Below are 21,380 nucleotides of genomic sequence, written 5' to 3' on the forward strand. Positions count from 1 at the left end.
TATGTATAAAAGGGACAACCCTCACTAACAACTTACTGATGCCTTCAGAAATGGTAGACACTTTGCAAAGAAGCACAGATGTCCATTGATTTTTCACAGTCATAACATGCATGACTAAACTTCTGCATTCTCATCTTACGCATCACACTCCTCTGTTATGGTGTGGTGGCCATTTCAGTAGATTTACTCACTAACATTGTTGTGGAAACACAATAAGCATGGAAACTAAATGCACACTTCCTGCATTACTTCAAATATTAAGTTAATCATCTGGTAAACTAGTATTCACATGAAATAAAACATTGAGACCATTCAGCAAGGCACATTGGGTAATAACTGGTTGCTATGGACTCGTCACTAGGCTTCCTCAGTCATTGTATATTTTAGCATATAGGTAAAGCTGCCAAAGCTGAACATTATCCAGAACTCCATTTCTCAGACGAGCATCAATTTGGGAGCTTGCATGCTACCACTCCTTCCTTCTCAAATGCCTTGAAAAGACTGTCGTTTGTACAATTTCACAAATAATCTCCGGGACGAAAGGATATTATATATTTAGATATATATTTTGCTGTTCTCATGAATACAAAAGTTGGGGGACCCTCCCCCCTATACAAAAAATGGGATGACCCTCCCATCAACAAAGAATAAAAAGATATGACACTCCCCTATTTTCCTCCGGTGGTCCATTCCATAAATTCCGAACGGTCCCTAAGTGGCCCTTTCATATTCCAACAAACCAGATAATTTAGCATTTGAAGGAAAAACGTAAGAGCGGGAAATAATCTCAATCTGAGTCTCATTTTCAGTAACTAATACGTATCTGTACCTTCATATCTTAAAGGGCTATTCTGGTAATTTAGCATTGCACTTCCATAAAGTCGAGGGACTCACAAGACAGATTTTTAAAAAGAATGATCAAAATCAAGGGCGATATATTCTGACTTTTAGTCACTAGCATGGGTCAAGCTCCACTACAGCTGGATCTTACAATTCCCATGATGCAATTAGCTTGTACCGTTTGTTAGACCCTCTTTGCCTGGTAAATGAACACATGCATCTTTAAAACTCTACAAAACCAGTTTGTCACTGAAGTTTTCTGTTATAAATTTTAAGTCTGAAACAAAAATAACCCTGATGACATCACTATGGCATCATCAGTTGCACGTCATGTATAAAATTGGTGATTAACATTTTCTCCTCTTTCCATTAGGTTTAGAATCCAAGTAACATTCCTGCCAATCAGCAACATGCTGGGGATAAACTGCTCCCGCACTGCTCTTTTCACAACAAATGCCACAGTTTTCATTGCCGTGGGCTGCCCCGAGGCTGCTGTGGTGTGTGGAATGAATATCACCTGGGTGTTGGCTAACAGTACTGCACAAGATGTAGATGACATGTGCTTGAGCGAAAAGGAGTACCTGGCAAAGTTCCTGGGGCCTCCGAGGTCCCCTGAGTTCCTTCCTGTCTGTGTCACCTACCTCACCATCTTTATGTTGGGCGTACTGGGCAATTCTCTGACCTGCCTTGTCATTTTGCGCCACAGAGTGATGCAGACGCGCACCAACTACTACCTGCTGAGCCTGGCGGTGTCTGACCTGCTGGTGCTGCTGCTGGGCATGCCAGTAGAGCTCTACGAGATGTGGCAGAACTACCCCTACCTGTTGGGGGAGGGGGGTTGCTACTTCAGAATATTCCTGTTTGAAACTGTCTGCTTCGCTTCCATCCTCAATGTCACGGCGCTCAGTGTGGAGCGCTACGTTGCAGTTGTGCACCCCCTCAAAGTCAAACACATGACCACACGTGCTCACGTCCAAGAGGGTCATCTTAATGCTGTGGGTGGTGTCCATGCTGTGTGCTGTGCCAAACACTAGTCTGCATGGGATTTGGGTGCTGCCTCCAAAGTTTGGACGACAGTTTCCACGATCTGCTTTGTGCCGTATGTATAGATTTATTAATTTAGATTAGATTTTTGCTATTTATAAGGTTCTACAGCCATCTTAGCAGCTTTGTAAGGCTAAAGGCTACACTGCTAGCATGCTGATCTTAAGCAAAATTACTACTACATATATGTTTACCATGTTAGTTTATGCTAACATTTGCTTATTTTACTAAGCACAAAGTACAGCTGAGGCTGATGTGAATATCATTAGTTTTGGAAGTATTTATTAATAATGGAAAGTGTTGGACAAATAAAAATTTTTAACTGATGCCAATCAATAGTTGTTAAGATATTACCGTCTGGACCAAAGTGCTGGACCAACTGCCATCCCTAGAGCCATGCTGCTAGCACAGTGTTTCTCAACGGGGGCGGTACCGCCCCCCAGGGGGCGTTCAGAAGATGATGGGGGGCGTTGGAAGCAATATTTTGTAAAGGGGGGCGTTGAGGTGCCCATGGGGGGCGTTGTTTGAAAGCTAGTTTAAACCAAAGATTCACAATAATACATGTTTACACTTAAACTACTCAAAAAATAAGTGGTCTGCAACATTAAAAGCTGCCAGTTTACAGCACTGCGACTGAACGAGACGGGTATCCTAACTTTTCTGTGCTTCTGTCAGCTTTGTTTAGCGCAGCTCCGTGCTGCCTTCATGGAAACGGGATGTCACTGTTTACTGAACGGGACTCTCACACCTCCACCAAACACAGCGCGATGTGGGGTTGCATTTTCTCCAAACGTTTTTTCTGCTATTTACTCGCAAGACAGGCGATAGCAAACCTAGACTCTTCTAACCCGAAAAAACGGCTCTCACTAACTTTCAATGTTGTAAACTTATTTCCATTCGGCAGTAGGTGTCGTTCTTCAAGTCGTTTGTCATCACCAAAATACTTTTCTGTGTGCGTGCGTGCGTGCGTCTTCTGCTTTTACCCTTTGATAAGTGCCAGCTTGTTTTCCGTTGGAACAATTCGATTTTAGATTTGAATGAATATTAGATTTGAATGTTAAATTGCTAGATGTTTCTGATTGTTAGTGTTTTAATAATAATAATAATAATAATAATAATAATAATAATAATAATAATAATAATAATAATAATAATACATTTTATTTAAGGCGCATTTCATGACACCCAAGGTCACTTCACAAACAAGAAAGGACATTCAAATTATAGTCTTCTTATAAGGTGCTGAGGTTCACACCATGCAGCAGGCCTTTTGATAATACCAAATTATAGTTTGAATGTTATCTAGTCTTGGCTAGATTGGCTGCTGTTATTTAATTTGAATGTCAAATGGTTGCATTTTTTTTTAAAACCTGTAAATATATAATTTCTATTCACATGGCTTTTTTGATACCTGGGAAACTAATACATGTGTGGTTTTGTCATTCAATTTGATTTTTTGATTATTTTTGATAACAATAGTAACAACAATAATAGGCCTATATTAGGGCATAATCATTCATATTCGGGGCAATTAACATACATAATATTTGATGGGGGGGCGTTAGGGACGTGGATAATGGATAGGGGGGCGCTGGCACTAAAAAGGTTGAGAACCAATGTGCTAGCATTAGCTTAAAAGGGCTAATAGGTTTACCTGGGATCATGGTCTGACTGACAAACCTATTTGTTATATCTCCATCCTCAGATGTGATTAAGCCTATCTGGATGTACAAGCTGGTCATCCTGATTTCCACACTGGCCTTCTTCCTGCTCCCCATGCTGATAATTAGCATTCTCTATCTACTCATTGGCTTGCGGCTGCACCGGGAGAGGAAGAAAATTGTGGTGGACATCGAGTGTAGCTTTGGACCGGCAAGTTTGTCTAGGTCCCACGTGCAGAAGCGGAGCAAACGCAACCTGCAAGTCACCAAAATGCTGTGTGGGTTGAATTTCAGTCAAGTTGTTAAGGAGCAGTTACATTTCATTGTGTGTGTGTGTGTGTGTGTGTGTGTGTGTGTTCACACCCATTGTTCCCACAGGCATTTGTTATCAGTTTTAGGCTTTTGTCGGTTTTACTATTTTCAACTTGCCCGTCTGTCTCAGCTTTGTCTTGCCATCTGTCACATGCTGGTGATTTGATTTACGTTATGATTGTCAACTTGTCTAGGAATATCAGGGGTGTATACAATATGTTGTCAATCTAGCTGTCCAGTTGACTAACTGTCCATCTGGCCTGTCCAGGTGTGCTGGTGGTTGTGTTTGGCCTTTGCTGGGCTCCCTTCCACGTGGACCGCATGATGTGGAGCTACATGTCTGAGGAGGAGCATCATCATATCTTCAAGCACGTCCACATCGTCTCTGGAGTCTTCTTCTACCTAAGCTCTGCCGTCAACCCTATCCTCTACAACCTCATGTCCTCCAAGTTCAGAGAAATGTTCAGCCACGTTACTTGTTATTATAACAGCTGGTCGGTGCATTCCAGCTTACAGTTGACCCAACGCAGCACCTTGAGCGAGAAAATGCCCAACAGTATTTAGTCAGGGCCAAAGGAAAATGGTGTGGATTGTATCCTATGGCCTAAACAGTTGCCAGATCTCATTCCAACACCATCATTGACCCAATGAGGGAATTTGAAGTTGTTCTGGAAGCTCGTGCTGTTCCAACACCCTATAATAGTTTTTCCTTTCATTTGTCACCCATCCGTACATATCAGTATCCCATAGACCTTCATATAAGAAAGGTCCCCAAATGGAATGATATCCTCTTTATGGTAGGGAATGTCACACGAAGACAAGATGACCTGGCATTACACTGAATGGTTAGAACCATGTGACCAAAGGCTACGTGTCAATCTTTAAGAGACGCACTTAAGAAAAAAATAAGCATTCTTTTTGCTGCACTCTCTTTTACTGTATCTGAAAGTCCTTCAGACTGCATCATCATATTTTATCATATTTAATACGCTTTCACAACAAAGAATGAATGCACAATGGCTCCTCATGGTCTAGGAATGGAATGAAAGACGATTAAGTGAAGAAGGGGAATAAACATAAGGCAACAGTTTGTCTGTGGCAAGTTGCAAGTATTTCCTCACATATTTCTTTGATAACTGTGTTGTGTACTTACGTATACAATGCAAAATGTTAGTAATTCTAAATGTTGTTTAAAGCTTAATTAACAGAAGTATATCGCTTTACAAATGGTTACTGCCAGGTTTCAATGATCAGCTGCATCCATTGCTTTCCTGATAGAAAGTTTTTTATGTTTCATGTGTTGAATTATTGCTTTAATGTTTTTGCAAATAATATTGAAAATAGTACATGTATGTATGGCATGTAAATATTTATCAATTATTTTATTAATGTACAGGACCTGATGCAGTATTGTCTAGTATATAATAAAAGCATGTGTTTTTCTTAGTGTGTACCCTGGGAATAGTACATATGATTAAATGAGCTAATTTTGAACATCAGTGCTGCTGGTAAGATTCACTGTTCTTATTGTTGGTTTAGCTTGGAAGCAAATGTGTATATAATTAGTCTTGTTTTCATGTTCTGCTATAGGACAACCAGCTCCAGGACTTCTGTATATGTATTGTGGTTAAAGTGCTGCTAGGCAACAACACAACTTATTTATAAGTAACGGAGTTTGCCAAAGGCCACAAGAACCTTTCCACTGGGCTGTCTTATCTCAACTTTAGGTGACACATAGTGCAGGGGAAAAACTAATTTGTACAACTAGAGATGATAATTATGAAGGGTAGAGGGGAAAGAATATGTCACTTGGTCAGTAATATGGAAATGATGAGCAACACAAAGCAGGAGGAGGACAGAAGACAAAGATGAGCTACAGTGACTGATGGATACGGACCAATCACGTTATCGTGACGGTAATGTTATCAGAGTGCCACACCAACGCTAATGAACAGCAATCTACCCTCAACTCCCATTACCATAACAGAATACACTGTTTACCCATCGGCTCTGCAAATTGACGACTTTAAAAGGCCACATCCAGTATTGCTCAAGTAATGACATTCATTTAAGAGTGCCGAGGTTATTATTATCACCTGTGGCGTTTTGAGATGACAATATGAAGCAGACAGTATCATTTCACTTAGAACTCTGTGAGCAGAGTGTCGGCGCTGTGAAATTAAAGCACAAATCAACCCAAATGAGAAATACGATGCGTTTCACGACTTTCACTTACACACGACATGTTGAAAAGCTTAAAATCCCTGAATAGGAAACAATAAAAAAGTCAATATGATGCTCAGTAGGAGTTGTATGAATTGCAAAGTTTTTGACTTTACATAACTGGTTTTCATATGTTCAAATTCAACTCTAACTCAAACCCTACCCTAGTTTGTAATGTCATCAACCTGAATTTAGAAAATGTAATTCAAAAAGATGTTTAAAAAACAACCCAACGATGTAGACCACCTCTATTAAAGCAGCAGATGATGGAAAGGGGATGGAAAGCTAGAGCTACAGCACTCTTACAATATTCTTATGACACCTAAATGATGGCCAGTGCAAGGGCAGGAGGTAATGTAGATGCACAAAAGCATAACATAGACAAGGTGGATATGGAGGAGATATGATTCACTGCAGAGAGGATGATGTGAGGTGTTTTTATAATGAGATGAGTGTAAGTGAGAATGGAGGACTGACACCAACGGTCTGACTGGAGCTCAAAGTCATTCTAACAAGAATAGCAGTTGAGAAGAAGTGAGACTGATATGTCCTTCACCTGTGTTAATCAAAGACCAGCGCATGATAATCCCATGTTTCCTGCTTGTTCTGCTTCATCTAAGTGACCAAAAAAAAATCTACTTGTACACCGTTACGTTATTTGGCCACAATTTGGATGGATTTACAAGATTACAGTTTTCAAGATTACAGAGACCGAGATTTGGGTTTCTATTACTGCAAGCATACCGGGCTGTATTATTTCCACCACAGATAGATAATGGCTTTATGATGTTACACTGGCAGTGGGTTAGCCCGTTTAAAGACTTTTTGTACATTGATGGTATTTTCTCTTGAAAAGTATGACTTGTCCATGTACTGTATATGATTTACAGGATTGAAGTGACACTGACACCCTGCCTACACTCCCTGCGTAGCAAAAGCAGCATGTCAGCAGTGAAGCAGCAGCACCTTACGTCCTAACTCAAACTAAATGTAAACTTTTATTTTTAATCTATATTTAATTTAGAAATCTAGTGTATAAGTCCTTCCAGCATATGCAGTGTGTGTGTGCGTGTGTGTGTGTGTGTGTGTGTGTACATAATACGACTTTCTGTATGACTGTATGACGTTATCATACAGTCAATGTAGTCTGTCTGGTGACCCTTGATGTTGTCATCTCACATTCTGAAGACATGCAAATTAATTAATTAATTAGAAAACACAATAGGGTGTACCATGCATTTGCCCAGTGTTTGGTGCATCCAGTCATCCTGAACAGAATGGATGAAGAATAAAATGGACGGACATTTTTTATAGGGGAAAAATCCTGAATACTAATGCATGACCATATATTCTAGGGCAAATGTGGCCCTGTGAGGAATTCTTATAAGAACCCTGACCAGTGAATGATAATGTAAAGACCACAATTTCCTCTCCCTCTTTGCTGTAAATTGCTTGTACAGAACAGTATTGGAGTGTCAAGGTTAGGCCACAACATTATTCAGCTGGGTACCTGGCACAACAAGACTCCAGCGAAAGTCAATGGAAGCAAAAAAGTAATTTGGAAACAGTAAATATTGGTAGATAAAGGGGAAAAGTAATACCAACAGCACATTGACTGCACTTGAGCCCCGCTTTACTGTTTTCATTTTCTCATTGTTATTCCAGTCTTAGTGGGTGAGATTAGCTTTCCGCTCAATTTATATGCAAACTATTTCACAAAAGACAGGTAAACCCCAAGACAGGAGTTCTGCTGTGGTTGTATTCTCCTTCTTTACAGTATATAGGTCTGATGCTCTTGTGCTGAAAATGACTCATACACCTGCAAAGTCAAGAGGGAGAAACTCGCCAGGAGAGCAGGAGAAAGTCATGGCTCATACATCCAATATCTCATCGTTTAGTATTTTTATCCACGCATGGCTCTAAGGACGACGTCGTGCTTCGCTCTGATATATTTCAACAGCTATTAGATAAATTGCTACATTTTGTACAGACATTCATGGTCCCCAGAGGATGAATCCTAATGACTTTGGTGATTTCCCTCTAGTGCCACCAATGAGGTTGACATGTGTTCCAGTTAAATGTCTCAACAACTATTTGATGGATTGTCATGAAATTTTGTAATCCTTAACTTTTCTTTTAGCGCCATTGTCAGGTCAAACATGTTTTTGTTTACTTTCTTTTGGTACAAAATACCCGCAAAACGAATGACATCCATCGGCCTCAGCTTTACACTAATTAGCAAATATTAGCATGCTAACATGCTAAACTAATTTAGTGAACAAGGTAAACATCATACGTGCTACACATAAGTATGTGCTAAACATAAGTAGGTTAGCATCGTCACTGTGAGAGTGTTAGCATTTAGCTCAAAGTGCAGCCTCACAGAGCCGCAAGCATGGATGTCTTGTTAAAAAAGGCAAGAATAATTTCCTAAAACAACTGTGCATCGTAGCAATTCATTGTTTGACAGTCACCTGAGGTAGCAACAGTGCTACTAACTGAAGTGATGATGAGAGACAGGATTTAGAGCCAGCTTTTAAGTGAGACGCTGCACCAGGCTGCAGAAGACATGTTGGTAAAATTACACAACTGAGTTAATATTAGGTGTGTTATCTTAATTTATTGTTATAACTCAAGCACATGGAATAAGATGCATATATGTCAACAATAGCATTAAATATAACCGCACATCACCACAAGATCAGTTTATGTTAAGAAAGGTTGCATTTCTCATTTCTTTTCCCCGCTCAATCTTATAAGAACTGTTTTACTCATCTTCAACAGCGTATGAAGGCAAATAACCAATATGACAGGAACTTTTTAAAATTAATTTTAATTGCCAATTAAACCAGTAAGTTACACTATATTCACACTGTAATATTCTTATTCCCTGTAACCATACCAACTGGTTTCAACTAATTAGAACAATAAAAGCAAAACCTTGGGAGACATATACATCTTTTCCCTGGTAATGAACTAACACAACAAAAGGGCCCATATCATGGAGGTTTTATATTGCAATTTGTGAAATGGTGTTAAGTGTGTTGTTACCTGAAGGGGTTGTTTTTATCCACTAGTGAGGGTGTAGTTAATTAGGTTGGGTAGAAGTGTTTTTTGTATCAATGCTTAATTACATCAGTGCTCAGTAAAACCACATTTAAAGAAACAGTGATACAAGTAACAGAAAAGAAAATGGTTTGGTATGACAAGAGGGCTTTTCAGAAAGAAGTCTTCAGAGTTCCTCTAAAACAGGGGTGTCAAACTCAACTTCAAAAAAAGCGACACAAAAACATTGGGAAAAAAACGTTAAAAAAAATGTGACAAAAATGCTGAATAAAGCGGCAAAAGGGTTGGCAGAAGTGATAAAAAGTACAGATAAAGCCACAAAAAGTAGTTGGGCCAAAATGTATTATTAACCTAAATTGATATGTGGGCCACATCAAAATCTGCGAGGGGCCGGATTTGGCCCGCGGACCTCGAGTTTGAAACGTGCTCTAAAAGAACAGCAGAGGCCTGTACTATGAATAAAGATCAACATGCCGTGGATTTCTTTCAGTTACCCAGCATCACCTAACAACGGCGGTCCCACATAAGCTGTGTCACAACGGTGGTTACCAACTAGTTCAATCAACCCAGGGTTTCCCAATTCAGCGGCGCGCACATTCACATAAAAGAGGCGGTGTTTGCACAGCACGACCAATCGCAAACATCTACCAGAGCCGCATATTTTATAGAAAAAGAGCAAACTATAATTCTACATAAATATGTACACCGATACGGTTTTACAGGAAAAACGCAATACAGTCGCTGCTTCCTAAAACATAGTGTGTGTGTGTGTGTGTGTATATATATATATATATATATATATATATATATATATATATATATATATATATATATATATATATATATATATATATATATATATATATATATATATATATATATATATATATATATATATATACACACTGTAGATTCATAAATCACAATACTGATCAATATCTTCCTCATCAGTCAGGCACAATATCTGACCATAATTACACTTGCGCTTTCCATAAACTGCCGTTGCTTTAGCCGGTTATTTCAGTTGCAACCCTGGCAGTGGGAATCTCTCTCTCTCTCTCTCTCTGATCTTCTAAAGAATGGTGACACCAATATCAATCGAGTATTGATTGGTCGGTAGGTGGTGCTTTAACACCGGTTGATCTCTAATCTCCAACATAACCTGCTCCTGACCAGGTTAGGTGTTCAGTGTAAGTTACCACGGCGATTGAACCCAGTAACAAGTGATCCACCGTCGTGGTACACAAAACCCTGGGTTGAACCTGAAGTTACCTCGTTAACGCCAAATAGCTTCAAATAACGCTTCATAGTACAGGCCTCTGGTGTTGTGGAATCAGTTGTTCAAACATTTGTGGAAAATACAATTTAATAAACATAAAAAAAACAGTAATAAAAAAGTAGCATAAAAGCTTTTATGCTTATTAAGTAGGTACTGTGGTAATCTAATGTTAAATTATGAATGTCTGAATATTCAGTAAAAGAATCGGCCCAATGTTTTAAAAAAAAAAAAAAAAAAAAAAACAGTGAAGAACAAAACATCCTCTGCAAGAAAGGCTTATAAATGCCCCCTGAGGTAAAGATCTAGGAGATATAGGCTGCCAGGCATGTTATTCCCATCCTTCAAAACATTTTATGCTTCAAAGGTTTTTGGGACAGTACTTTCTCTCAAACCGGGCTACGTCAAACTTCCGCAGGCAGCCTTTGTAGTTCATGTAGCGGATCTTCCCGAAAACGTCTCGCTCTTTCCAGCCCTGATCATGGATGCCACAAATAGACCACATACAACCTACACGAGGGACACACAGTGGGGAGGAAATGAATATGTGAGAAAGGGAAATTCAGTAAATCTGTGCCACACTGACACGCCTCTTGAACCAAAGAGAAAAAAAAAAAAAAAAAAAAAAAAAAAAAAATCACTTTTTAAATAATATATATATATACACACGATATATATATATATATATATATATATATATATATATATATATATATATATATATATATATATATATATATATATATATATATATATATATACACACGATATAAACGTTATACTATTTGAAAACGTTAGATCTTCAGCTTTCAGAATCTGTAACCCAACTGCATGTTGTCCAAACGGTTTTAACAATAAAGTTGTACAAATATAAACTTCGTAATTATAAGAGAACGCTGTCATCAAAAGATCGGGGATTAGTTTCTTGTCAGTCTCATACGACATGCTTGGTATTGCTAGAAACTCTCAGGTTTAAAATGACACTAGATTTTATACTTTTTTTTTCTTCTTCTCTTCATTGCATCTCCATTTACTGTGGAATGGTAATAGAAATAGTTAATATTCCTTAAATTCTTACCTACTCCAAATGAGAGCAGTTGTATGCATATAGGTCTTATGATTGAGGAGTTTCCCCTGTTAATTTTGGGTCTGCCATTTTAGCAGTTTTTCCCCCCCAAGCGATAGGCATAAGGTTAATCTATGTCCTCACCAACAAAGCCATTGGGGTCCTGGCCATCCAGCTCATAGCGATCATTTAGGTATAGAGCGATTGAGAGCGCCTCCTCAGGTGAAGAAGTCCACTCCAGAATCTTTTTGGCCCAGTACATCCTCAAGAAACCATGCATCTTCCCTTCAGTGACCATCTGGTACTAATGGAGATAGCACGAAATAAACAGCAGTAAGGAACAACACAGACAGATGAGCAAATGTTACATCAAAAACACTTGAAGAAGAAGGTACCTGAGCAGCGTTCCAGAGCTTGTCATGCGTCTTTGCTTTCTCCAGCTGTTCACGCGTGTAGAGATACGGCCTCTTGTCTTTGGCATGATCTTTCAAGGTCTTCTGAGCCCACTCATATGCACCTGAGTAACATACACACGCATGCACGCCAACTTCAGGAGTTGAATCATTTCAAACATGCTCTAAACATTTACTGTCACTAATAGGAGCCTCATCACAACAGAGTGAACAGGACGCGATTATAATGAGATCTAAACTGACCTTCCACGCAGTCGTATTTCTTGTTGTAGAAGCAAAAGTTGTCGGTCAGCTCCCTGCGCACCACCAGCTCCTCAATGAAGGAGGAGACAGAATGACCTGCAGACTTCCCACTGTGCTGAACCTGCAGTGCCACACGCTGGGCTGACAGGTGGCCTGAGAGGATAAGAGACAAATAAAGATGGACAGAATGAGGAGGCAATGGTAAAAATGGTCAGAGTTGCTATGAGTAACTTTTAAAGCTAATCTATTCTGTGATCTGGTGTCATGGTCGTTCACTTTGAACTCAACTAAAGATGTTAAACATCTCGGCAGCTTAAATAGCAAGCCCTTGTTAACGTGCGGATGCCTTCTGTATGTCAGTGATAACCATCCGACTTTTCGTATAACTCATAGTGGTGAGTTTGACAGCGTTCTAAGGTAATTCATCAAATGGCACAACTGTATAAAGGTTTTTATTTTTGTTTTAAACAAAAAGGAAAAACAAGCTCTGTTCTGATAAAAGAATCCAGTTTGAATTTTTTGTTCTTGAGCGTTGAACATTTGTTTGTAGGACAATCTACTATCAAATGTCTTGTGTATGTATTTTTACGTGATCATTTTTATATTTGATATTCTGTCTTGTTCAGCACTTTGGTCAACTACAGTTGTTTAAATGTGCTTTATAGATACATTTGACATTGACATTAAGTACTTATGTGTATTGCAAGACTATTAAATTACAAATTCTATTTGGCCAAAATTTTAATCCACAAAACGTAGGTCTGCCCATTTTCAGCAGCCTGTTAGTCTATTTAAAACATGTCTGTCTGTGTGTGTGTGTGTGTGTGTGTGTGTGTGTGTGTGTGTGTGTGTGTGTGTGTGTGTGTGTGTGTGTGTGTGTGTGTGTGTGTGTTCGTTTCTCTGGCTTAGACACAACTGACAAATATGCGGAATAAGTACGCAATAAAAGAAACACAATCACAAACAGCAGTGATACTAGGGTATTTCTAAGTAATATGGTGGATGGGCAGACGCAGACAAGAGGCGCCCTGAAGCTCTGGGCCGCGTTGCCCGCTTCCTTTCAGCGTCCATGTTAACCAATTGGGCTGTTCAGACAGACCCGGCTGGCTCGCGATTTGCAGCGTCTGGTTTTGTTTTCTCTGCGTGCCGCGAGCAAATCTGGCAAGACAACACACTGGTAATCTATTACAAACAATAAAAGGATAGCCTATATTATATAGGATATAAATTATCTGATTATGCTGGGCCACTGAGGTTGCTTCTGGGTTGGATGTGGCCCACGGGCCACCAATTAAAAAGGCTGCCTTTACTGTATCTGTTGTATATCCATTAGGAGTATAGATCAGAGTAAGAACATCAACACTGTTGCATAATGTGTAGATTTAGTCCATTTGGAGTTAAGAGCAAGCTTTAAATTGATAACAGAGGTCTGAATATTGAGCCTTGTGGGGCACTTATCAATCATTTGGGGACTTGATTTTAAACTATTGACAACAACAAAAGAAAGTTGAAGTAATTATTGTACTATGACAAGGCCTAAAACTTCACAAGCGTGGAAGGAAATATGAAAAAAGGTGATAAAACCGTAAATTAGAGCTAATAAAAAGTTGCTGCAGATTTTTACAAAGCCATTTTTTCCCCTAAGACATGCATTTAATTCACACAGATTTTATTTATTTTTTGTGTACTACTGACCAAAGCGGATCCAGGGGGACAACTGGCTGAGGGCAGCAGCATTTGGGTCATTGCGTTGGGTGTCAAACAGTTTAAGGCGTACATCAATGAAGGACTCCAACATGGCCATCCCTCCACTGGTGCCTGGCTTTGCCCACTCCGGCTCTCCAACTGCTCGGTCAACCTGCAGGGAGGCCAGGATTTTGTCCCAGTCTACTGGCTGTAATGTGAAGGTGGGAGAAAAGAGAGAGAAAAAAAAACATCAAAAAAGGAGGTCAGAGCTGACAGTGATGAGCTAAAATATACACTCTGGTTTTGTACAGAACTGCAAACTTCAAACGGAGGTGAAGTTGTGAGTCTTTCACCTTGCTAATGTTATCAGGAGGCTTAAACTAGTGAATGGCATATCAATCACAGCACTGCAGTGAAGGCACACACCCCTGCAGCTTTAATATCTAGTGCTGGGAAGGAAATTTATACTTTTGGCTACTTTTTACTTTATCACTCGTCGTCAATAAATAATGTGTAGATGAGAGGAGCCTCTGAAGGTTGAAAGAACATGCTTTATTGCTGCAATCTGACTTCCAAACTCCCCATCAATGAGCTCACCGACAACTTTCTTTCCCTTGTACAGATATATGAAAACACTTCCAAAGAAATGAGTATTTTTACAAAAAGACAAATTATGACCAGGTTGTTTTAACCAAGCCAAAATGTCCTTGAATGTGACATAAAAAACAAATGTACGCCTTCTTTTCTTTTCTTTACAAAAGCATATTAACTTTTATTCACAACAATCTGAATGTGCCCTTCTTCACCGTTACTGCAGCACTTACTTTGGCTGTTCTAGTAGCTGTGTATGGGTGTTTCTCTACCAGAGGAAACTCTGTGAGGAACTCTGGCAAAAGCTTAGTGATTTTTCCTCTGATCGTCCTGGCGGCGTACTCAAGTTTAGGTGATGCTACCCAGCACGGAACAATATTGTGGGCATCAACCTATAAAAAGGAAAATGAGGTATTTCACTCACATAACAGATACTAAATAAATACTGACAGCACACATGGGCACAAATAGAAGGCAATACACATAAAATGAGAGGGAGATCAATTACATCGTTCAAATCAAACTAAAATATGTAACGGCAAATAACCAGAATGCAGAGCATCCTATTTACACTCTCTCCCTCTCAAAGTGCAAGTTCTTACCTGTATGAGGGGAATGTCCTTTGGAAGAGTCTTTTTAACATCCTCCAACCACTGCAGTGGCTCTCTGAGGGGGGAGAAGTCTGTCACCACTGCCCCCAGGCCGCGGTCAGACACAAAGCCAGGGAGAACGTCGCCCGCCGAACCATGCAGCAAGTGGAACTGGATGCCTAAGGTTTTGCATTCCTGTAGAAGCAGAAAAACAAAGTTAAGCCTCAAAGACTTGGTTGTGGGTTCACAGAATCACAAATCCTGACAAAAGTTTTAAGAAATTGGATGTGTACAATTTATTTGATTTGTGTCTTCACACAATGCCTGCCTGCCGCCTGCCTGCCTTTTTCTGAATATAGACAAACTGATTAATGCATTATCATTATTATTATTATTATTATTATGTCCTCATGGAAGTGCATTCAAATAATCATGAAGTCAATACCTTTGCAACTTCTTTCAGACCTTTTAGCATAAAGCTGTAATGTCTCAGAGTAGACAGCTCTGATTTTGGGACAACCAGGCAGACACAGATGTGCAGAGGAAGGTTCTCCTTCAAAGCAAGCCGCTGGGCCTGGACCAGCGCCCAATTATCTAAAACACAGAGGGAAAACACAAAACAGGTCATGAGAAGATGGAGAAAATACAAGCCAATAATGGTCTCTTGATGCATTACTGGTAGTTTTTACTAACTGTTTACCTTGTACTCTGTGGTCTCTTAACATCCAGTACAGTACACCCTCTGAGCCCTGCTTTGCCTGCTCAGTATCAGACATAAAGCGGAGGCGCTTTTTGTTGAATTTCATTTCCTTCTTCTCTGTCCTGTGCTGCTTCACAAGGTCCAGCAGCCAGCCCTCAGCTCTCTCCTTCTTCTTCTCCTCCTTCGTGGGGGCCAACTTCTGCTGCTTAGCACTGGGCTCTTTACCAGCAGCAGCTGAAGATGTTGATTTGCGTTTTTTGTCTGACATGATGGTTTGACTGGTGAATGACTTGCTCGGGGAGGAGAATGCTGAAGTGGGTCTATGACTACTGTGGGTAACAAGCCTCAAGAGTCGCCTTGGTGCAGAGGAGAAAGATGAGCTGCAAGTAGCCTAAACCACAGTGAAAATTGTGGAAAGCCTCAACTCTTCGTCGGTTAGCAAAACATTACAGAAACCAATATTTACGAAACCGAGCTTATGTTGGAATACAGAATAAATTAAGAAACATTAGCCACATTAAATGACAAAAAATAAACAGCCAGTAGGACAAGGCTAAAAACTTCTCATTCAAATTAGCGCGTTGAAGATGCAACGTAACGTACCTTCTCCAAAGACAGAGCAACATGCCATGAATAAAACCTGAAGTAGTTCTGGCAAAGGTAATTTGAAGCTAACCAAAAGAAACGGCTTTCAAAGTTCTTAGTCGTTTAGCAGTCCAGTTACGAGAAGCAGCCAGCACGCGGGTGGTGTTTAGCTAGGTTTTGTAACACTGTTTTTAACTGAATTTAACTACATTTCCCACAATGCAGATGTAACGTCTCTACGGGGCATGCGCGGCACCGTTTACGCTCGGAGGAGGGTCGCAGTCTCAAAAGGGACGAACAGCTAGCACGGCTGACGTCTAGCTACTGTTGTATTTGTCTTTGCACTCGGGATTGTTTCTTGTGTTTTTAAAGTATGAACGAAGATTATTTTACAGCAGGTCGGGGGAAAAGACCAGCGGTTCCCGACAAAGTCGACATGTCATTAGGTAAGGCCCTATATAGCAAACACAAACGTTAACGTACTATAACAGAGTAACGTTATTAGCTAACGTTACGTTAATGTTTGCTACTAACGGGTGTGGTTAGCTAGCTAACGTTAACTAAATATGTGTCGTTTAATCATTCTGACGCCCTTGTTTATCAATGCTCATGTAATACATTTAACAGATGACATCATTCGGTTGAACAAAAAAGAGCAACAGTTACAAAGGAAACAAGCCACCGTGAACCGCCGACAAGTCAAGAAGAAGGGCCGTTTAATCCAAGGAAGGGGAGTTTTATCAAGAACTGCTGGACCAGTCCAGCGAGGTGTGTCCTTTCTTACACTTTCTCGGTCGTTTGCTTTTTCTGTCTAAACAACTCCGTACATGTGTAATGTCGCTAATATTATCTTTACCAGGAGGTGGCGTGCCCCGAGGAGGAGTACCTAAATTAAGAAACAGAAGAGTGCCTCCCCCACCTGGTCGACGACGAGGTCAAGGGGTTATCACAGGACTGGCCGCCAGGAGGCCAGCTGCCCTGCTGAAACGAATCGGGACGCTTAACAGAGCAGCATTCAACCAGGTAATGTAGGACATAGTGGAGCGCCCACCAAGACACGGACATGTGTCTCTAGGTACTGATAGTAGCCTCTGATGTTGGCCTGAAAACTCTTTGTAGACAGCTGGCAACACTGGCATGTATGCACAGATCGTATTGAACATAACAGTAATTGAATCAAATGAATCAGAGAATATTTGATCAGACTTTAGGAATGAATCACTATAAATCCTTCTTTTCAGACTAGGTCTCTAATGATGTAGTGTGTCTGTATTAGAGGTTTTTGGACTTTCGTCTTTCTGTATGTATATTCAGGAGGGAGGCTCAAAAGACTCATAGTGCCTAAAATGTGCTAGTGCTAATACAAGTAAAATAGGGGTGTCAATCTTTAGCCTTAGTTTGGTTAAAAACAGCAATTTCTCCTCCTGAAATGAGAGATATAAAATGCATCACTTATTTGTAAAGAAATGATGAATCAATATTAAGAGTTCAATAGGGCTTGGCTATAGTCAAAACAATATTAAAATGTCTATTGTACATATTTTTCTGTATCGTTTCTATCGCGATGTTGAACAAACTGCGGTACGGCAGTATTGTCATTTGGACACTGCTTTACATTCGAATCCTTGCACGTTATGTTCATTTTGCACTTAAGTTCTTGAGAAAATACTCAGTCCTTTTCATTTTTCAATTCACACAGGAGTATACACTATTTCATATAGACTTTTTATTAAATTACCAAAAAACATGATAGATCGAAAAAAACTGATAGAAAACAATCCGCGCCACACTATGCAACTAAGGGCTGAAATGCTAACAAAGTGCCTGTAGCTAGCTAAAAACATTAGATTTAAGCAAGTCAAAGGATAATTTTACCACCCTATGATATCACACTGAAGCTTGACCAACTTTAGCAAAAACTTGTGCCTGCACTAGCCAACAAAGACTCAACAAAGACAGTAATATGCAAAAGCAAATGGAGTACTGTTCCTCACTGAGCTTACCTGTCCTTTTTAAGTGTTTTAAAAATGAAGCGACTGTTCTCTTGTGTCTCGCATCACTTTCAAGTTGTAGTATGAAGCTGCATCACACTTGATTTCAGACAGTAATTCATAGATTCAGCATAGTGTATCTATTTATTAAACCACGCTTTAATGCTGGTTAAAGCATGGTAAAGAACTAAAGTAGAAATAGGAGCTTTTGGATTTCTCTCATTTTAACTCTGCCTCACAATTCTCATTTGCATATGTTACACAGTACCGATGTCTCTTGCAGCCTATTTTTAGAAGCCGTGCAGCTTTTCAAAAGTTTTGTCTTTTGTTGTACTGTATCTCTCCTTCACGGCATTTCACTTTTCAGAAAACAAAGTCCTTCATTCAACGCACTGAAGCCCCGTACAGAAAGCCAGAGGCACAGAGGCGGCCGTACAGGCAGCCCGATCTACAGAGAGGTCAGAATGCTGCAGGAGTCAGGAGACCGTTTCAGCTGCGACGACGGTGAGAAAACCTTAAGACAACTTGCACACAGTGCTACTTGGGCTAATGTGTAGTTCTCTCTAAACATGAGGAGCATTGTGGGATTGGTGTAGGACCCCAAAGTCAGGGTGTCTTAAGCTTTGTCATAACGCACTAGACTGTTTTTAAGAGGTGTAAACGGGTATAGAGGTGTAAAAGACTGATCTTAATTTTCTACGTTGTGTGGTTAACTGGGCTGTATACAGCATCACACACAGTACGCCAAATTCACAGCTGTGTTTCAGTACTGTTTTTGTGTTGGACTCATGCAGACCTCTGCCGCCTGTCCAGCAGACTCGGAGGGAAGCACGCCAGGCCACATTTCTTTTTCACAGAGGACTCAAGGTGCAGGATTGGGTTATTTTTGACAGCGAGAGTTGTTAAGCATACTGTATTTGTAGCTTAAATCTGAACGTGTTGTGGATTTTCTGTTGGCATGTGTAGTATAACCTGTTTATGTGGGCATTTTTAAGACTAAATCTCCAGACTGAATCCAAACATCAGTACACCACTGTGTTTATTCTTCATGTCCATTGGTTCATATTTACAGGTACAGGCCCAGGTGCAAAAGCCAAATCCTAGCAGTTCTCCAGTCAGAACTCGGCAGTGAGTATTTTTAAACATCACAGAGCCTATTTTGGTTCCAGCTGTCAAAATGCCAAATTGCCTTTTTTAATGCTAATAGAAAGAGGAAAACCGCAATGAGGCTATAAATCATTTGGAGAGGAAAGAAGACCATGGTTTGCCAGTTTAGAGTGTCTGATGTGTTTTGTGTGATACCATGCAACTTTGCTGTTTATCCACTAGGTGGCGCACATCGACAACCAGCAGTGGAATCTTGACTGTTTCAATTGATAACCCCACAGCCAGGACTCAGCCTGAGTAAAAATCACAATCTTTACACACTGGTTTTAGACCTAATTTAGGAAATAATTTCCAAAAGCACATTTATTTTTTATTTATAGTAACTGGTATAGTAGTGTACACACACACACACACACACACACACACACACACACACACACACACACACACACACACACACACACACACACACACACACACACACACACAAGGACATGTGGAATAATTGGTTATGACCTCCACACCAAACATCACGCACAAGACACCAGCAGATGAAAGTGACTGAGCGTGTGACTTCTTCGTAGGCCTCCCACTGCTTGGACGCTGCATCCCCCAGCTGCCATCTCTGCTCCTGTCAAGGTGGAACAGGTGGAGAAGAAAATCCCAAAAGGAGTGCCTCTGCAATTTGACATCAACAGCGTTGGGAAACCGGTGAGCGCATGCTACTTAGATTTCTGTATGCTTAAATACACACACATAGGACCATTTTAATTCCAAGTGTTTGTATCCTCACATTGCCTGAGAAAAGTTGCTCAATAAAGTGTTGTTAACGGCTCTCCGGTGCATTTTATCTTTCTACAGCAAACATCGATCACCCTGAATGAGCGATTTCGCATCCTAAAAGATCAGCGCACAACCACAGCACAAAGCAGCAAAGGCAGCCGATTTGTTACCGTGGGTTAGCTGGCAAGAAGACCGCGGCGAGTAAGCTCAGAACCCCTTTTTATCCTGCTGCTCAGACCCACACCGTGAACCCCACCCTTTCTGATGGATGGGATGTGCTGACCCACTGACTGTCCTTACTAATGGGAGGGAGGACAACAGTGGGACACAAGTACAACACGCACAACTGTGAGAACTCAAAGTGTCAATGGACGAGTATGTTTAAAATAAGTTCCCAATAATTGTCCATATCATTTTACTCCACTGTCTGTATTGTGGATGTCCTATTCTGGGCAGGAAGGAGCTTTCCCCCCACCACCCCCCACTTGGAACGGTTGACGCATCATGAAGACCGCTTGGAAGTATTTATTTTTCAGAGAGGACAGTTATGTATTTGTTCGGATGGCACGTATGTTCTCGATACTTTTTTTCTTGAGAATGGTTTTGTAATGTTTCTTCAAATAAAGGAGTTCTCTTTAAATATTTGGTATATTTGTACAGCTTCAAATCAATTTGTAACTCCAGGCCTGGTACTGAAAAGTTCCATCTTCTCTTTTAATCAAACAATGCCATCTGGCTGACTAATTTACCCTGTTTTTAATCTCCTGTTGCACTTTGGGATTGATTTGTCAATAAAGTGCTGTACAAATAAAATAAAAAGTATTAACATAAACCAGCCACCTCCATCTTTTATGAGAAGTACTTAAGTATCCAAAACGTTCACTTATTTTTTATACCTTTTATGAATGGTAAGAGGATACAGAGCGTATCCAATGCTTTGAGACCAATTTGAACTTACAGAAGTTGGTTCAAAGAGTTGGTATTTCAGGTAGTTTTCCAGTAAACAGTCAAATGTTCTAAACACTAGATTATTTTACAATCTATTTTATGAAACTGGTTTCTGAAACTTTAACAAAAGAAACTGACATTTTGGAATCTGAATATTGCTTTTATTTAAATACATTAAAATTTGCAATGTAACAAAACTATTGGCATATGAAATTCAAACACCATTTAAATGAACAAAACATGGCTCACTTCATT

At 40.0% G+C, this 21,380-nt stretch overlaps 2 protein-coding genes and 1 pseudogene across 3 annotated transcripts; 2 read left to right on the forward strand and 1 right to left on the reverse strand.

The window, feature by feature from the left end:
- The first annotated feature begins 1,250 nt into the window (after nt 1-1,250).
- LOC114565978 (neuromedin-U receptor 1-like) lies at nt 1,251-4,421 on the forward strand (annotated as a pseudogene).
- A 5,975-nt stretch (nt 4,422-10,396) lies between these two features.
- cpdp (CPD photolyase) lies at nt 10,397-16,758 on the reverse strand. Of its 2 annotated transcripts, none has more exons than XM_028593631.1 (10): nt 16,315-16,758; nt 15,712-16,067; nt 15,457-15,605; nt 15,024-15,206; nt 14,655-14,813; nt 13,840-14,038; nt 12,145-12,297; nt 11,884-12,005; nt 11,633-11,792; nt 10,397-10,932 (listed from the first exon to the last, which is right to left on the reverse strand). In XM_028593631.1, the coding sequence occupies exons 1-10, from the start codon at nt 16,335-16,337 to the stop codon at nt 10,784-10,786; spliced, it is 1,653 nt and encodes a 550-aa protein (XP_028449432.1). In that variant the 5' UTR covers nt 16,338-16,758; the 3' UTR covers nt 10,397-10,783. The 2 variants fall into 2 exon arrangements, with proteins under 2 accessions (XP_028449432.1, XP_028449433.1); XM_028593632.1 differs by having other exon boundaries at nt 15,712-16,102; nt 16,315-16,757.
- Nucleotides 16,448-20,824, forward strand: LOC114565530 (UAP56-interacting factor). The gene is made up of 9 exons (XM_028593633.1): nt 16,448-16,742; nt 16,924-17,064; nt 17,156-17,319; nt 18,655-18,791; nt 19,082-19,154; nt 19,360-19,415; nt 19,617-19,691; nt 19,979-20,105; nt 20,256-20,824. The coding sequence occupies exons 1-9, from the start codon at nt 16,670-16,672 to the stop codon at nt 20,355-20,357; spliced, it is 948 nt and encodes a 315-aa protein (XP_028449434.1). The 5' UTR covers nt 16,448-16,669; the 3' UTR covers nt 20,358-20,824.
- The last annotated feature ends 556 nt before the right edge of the window (nt 20,825-21,380 follow it).

Source organism: Perca flavescens, chromosome 12 (assembly GCF_004354835.1).
Source record: "Perca flavescens isolate YP-PL-M2 chromosome 12, PFLA_1.0, whole genome shotgun sequence".
NCBI lineage: Eukaryota > Metazoa > Chordata > Actinopteri > Perciformes > Percidae > Perca > Perca flavescens.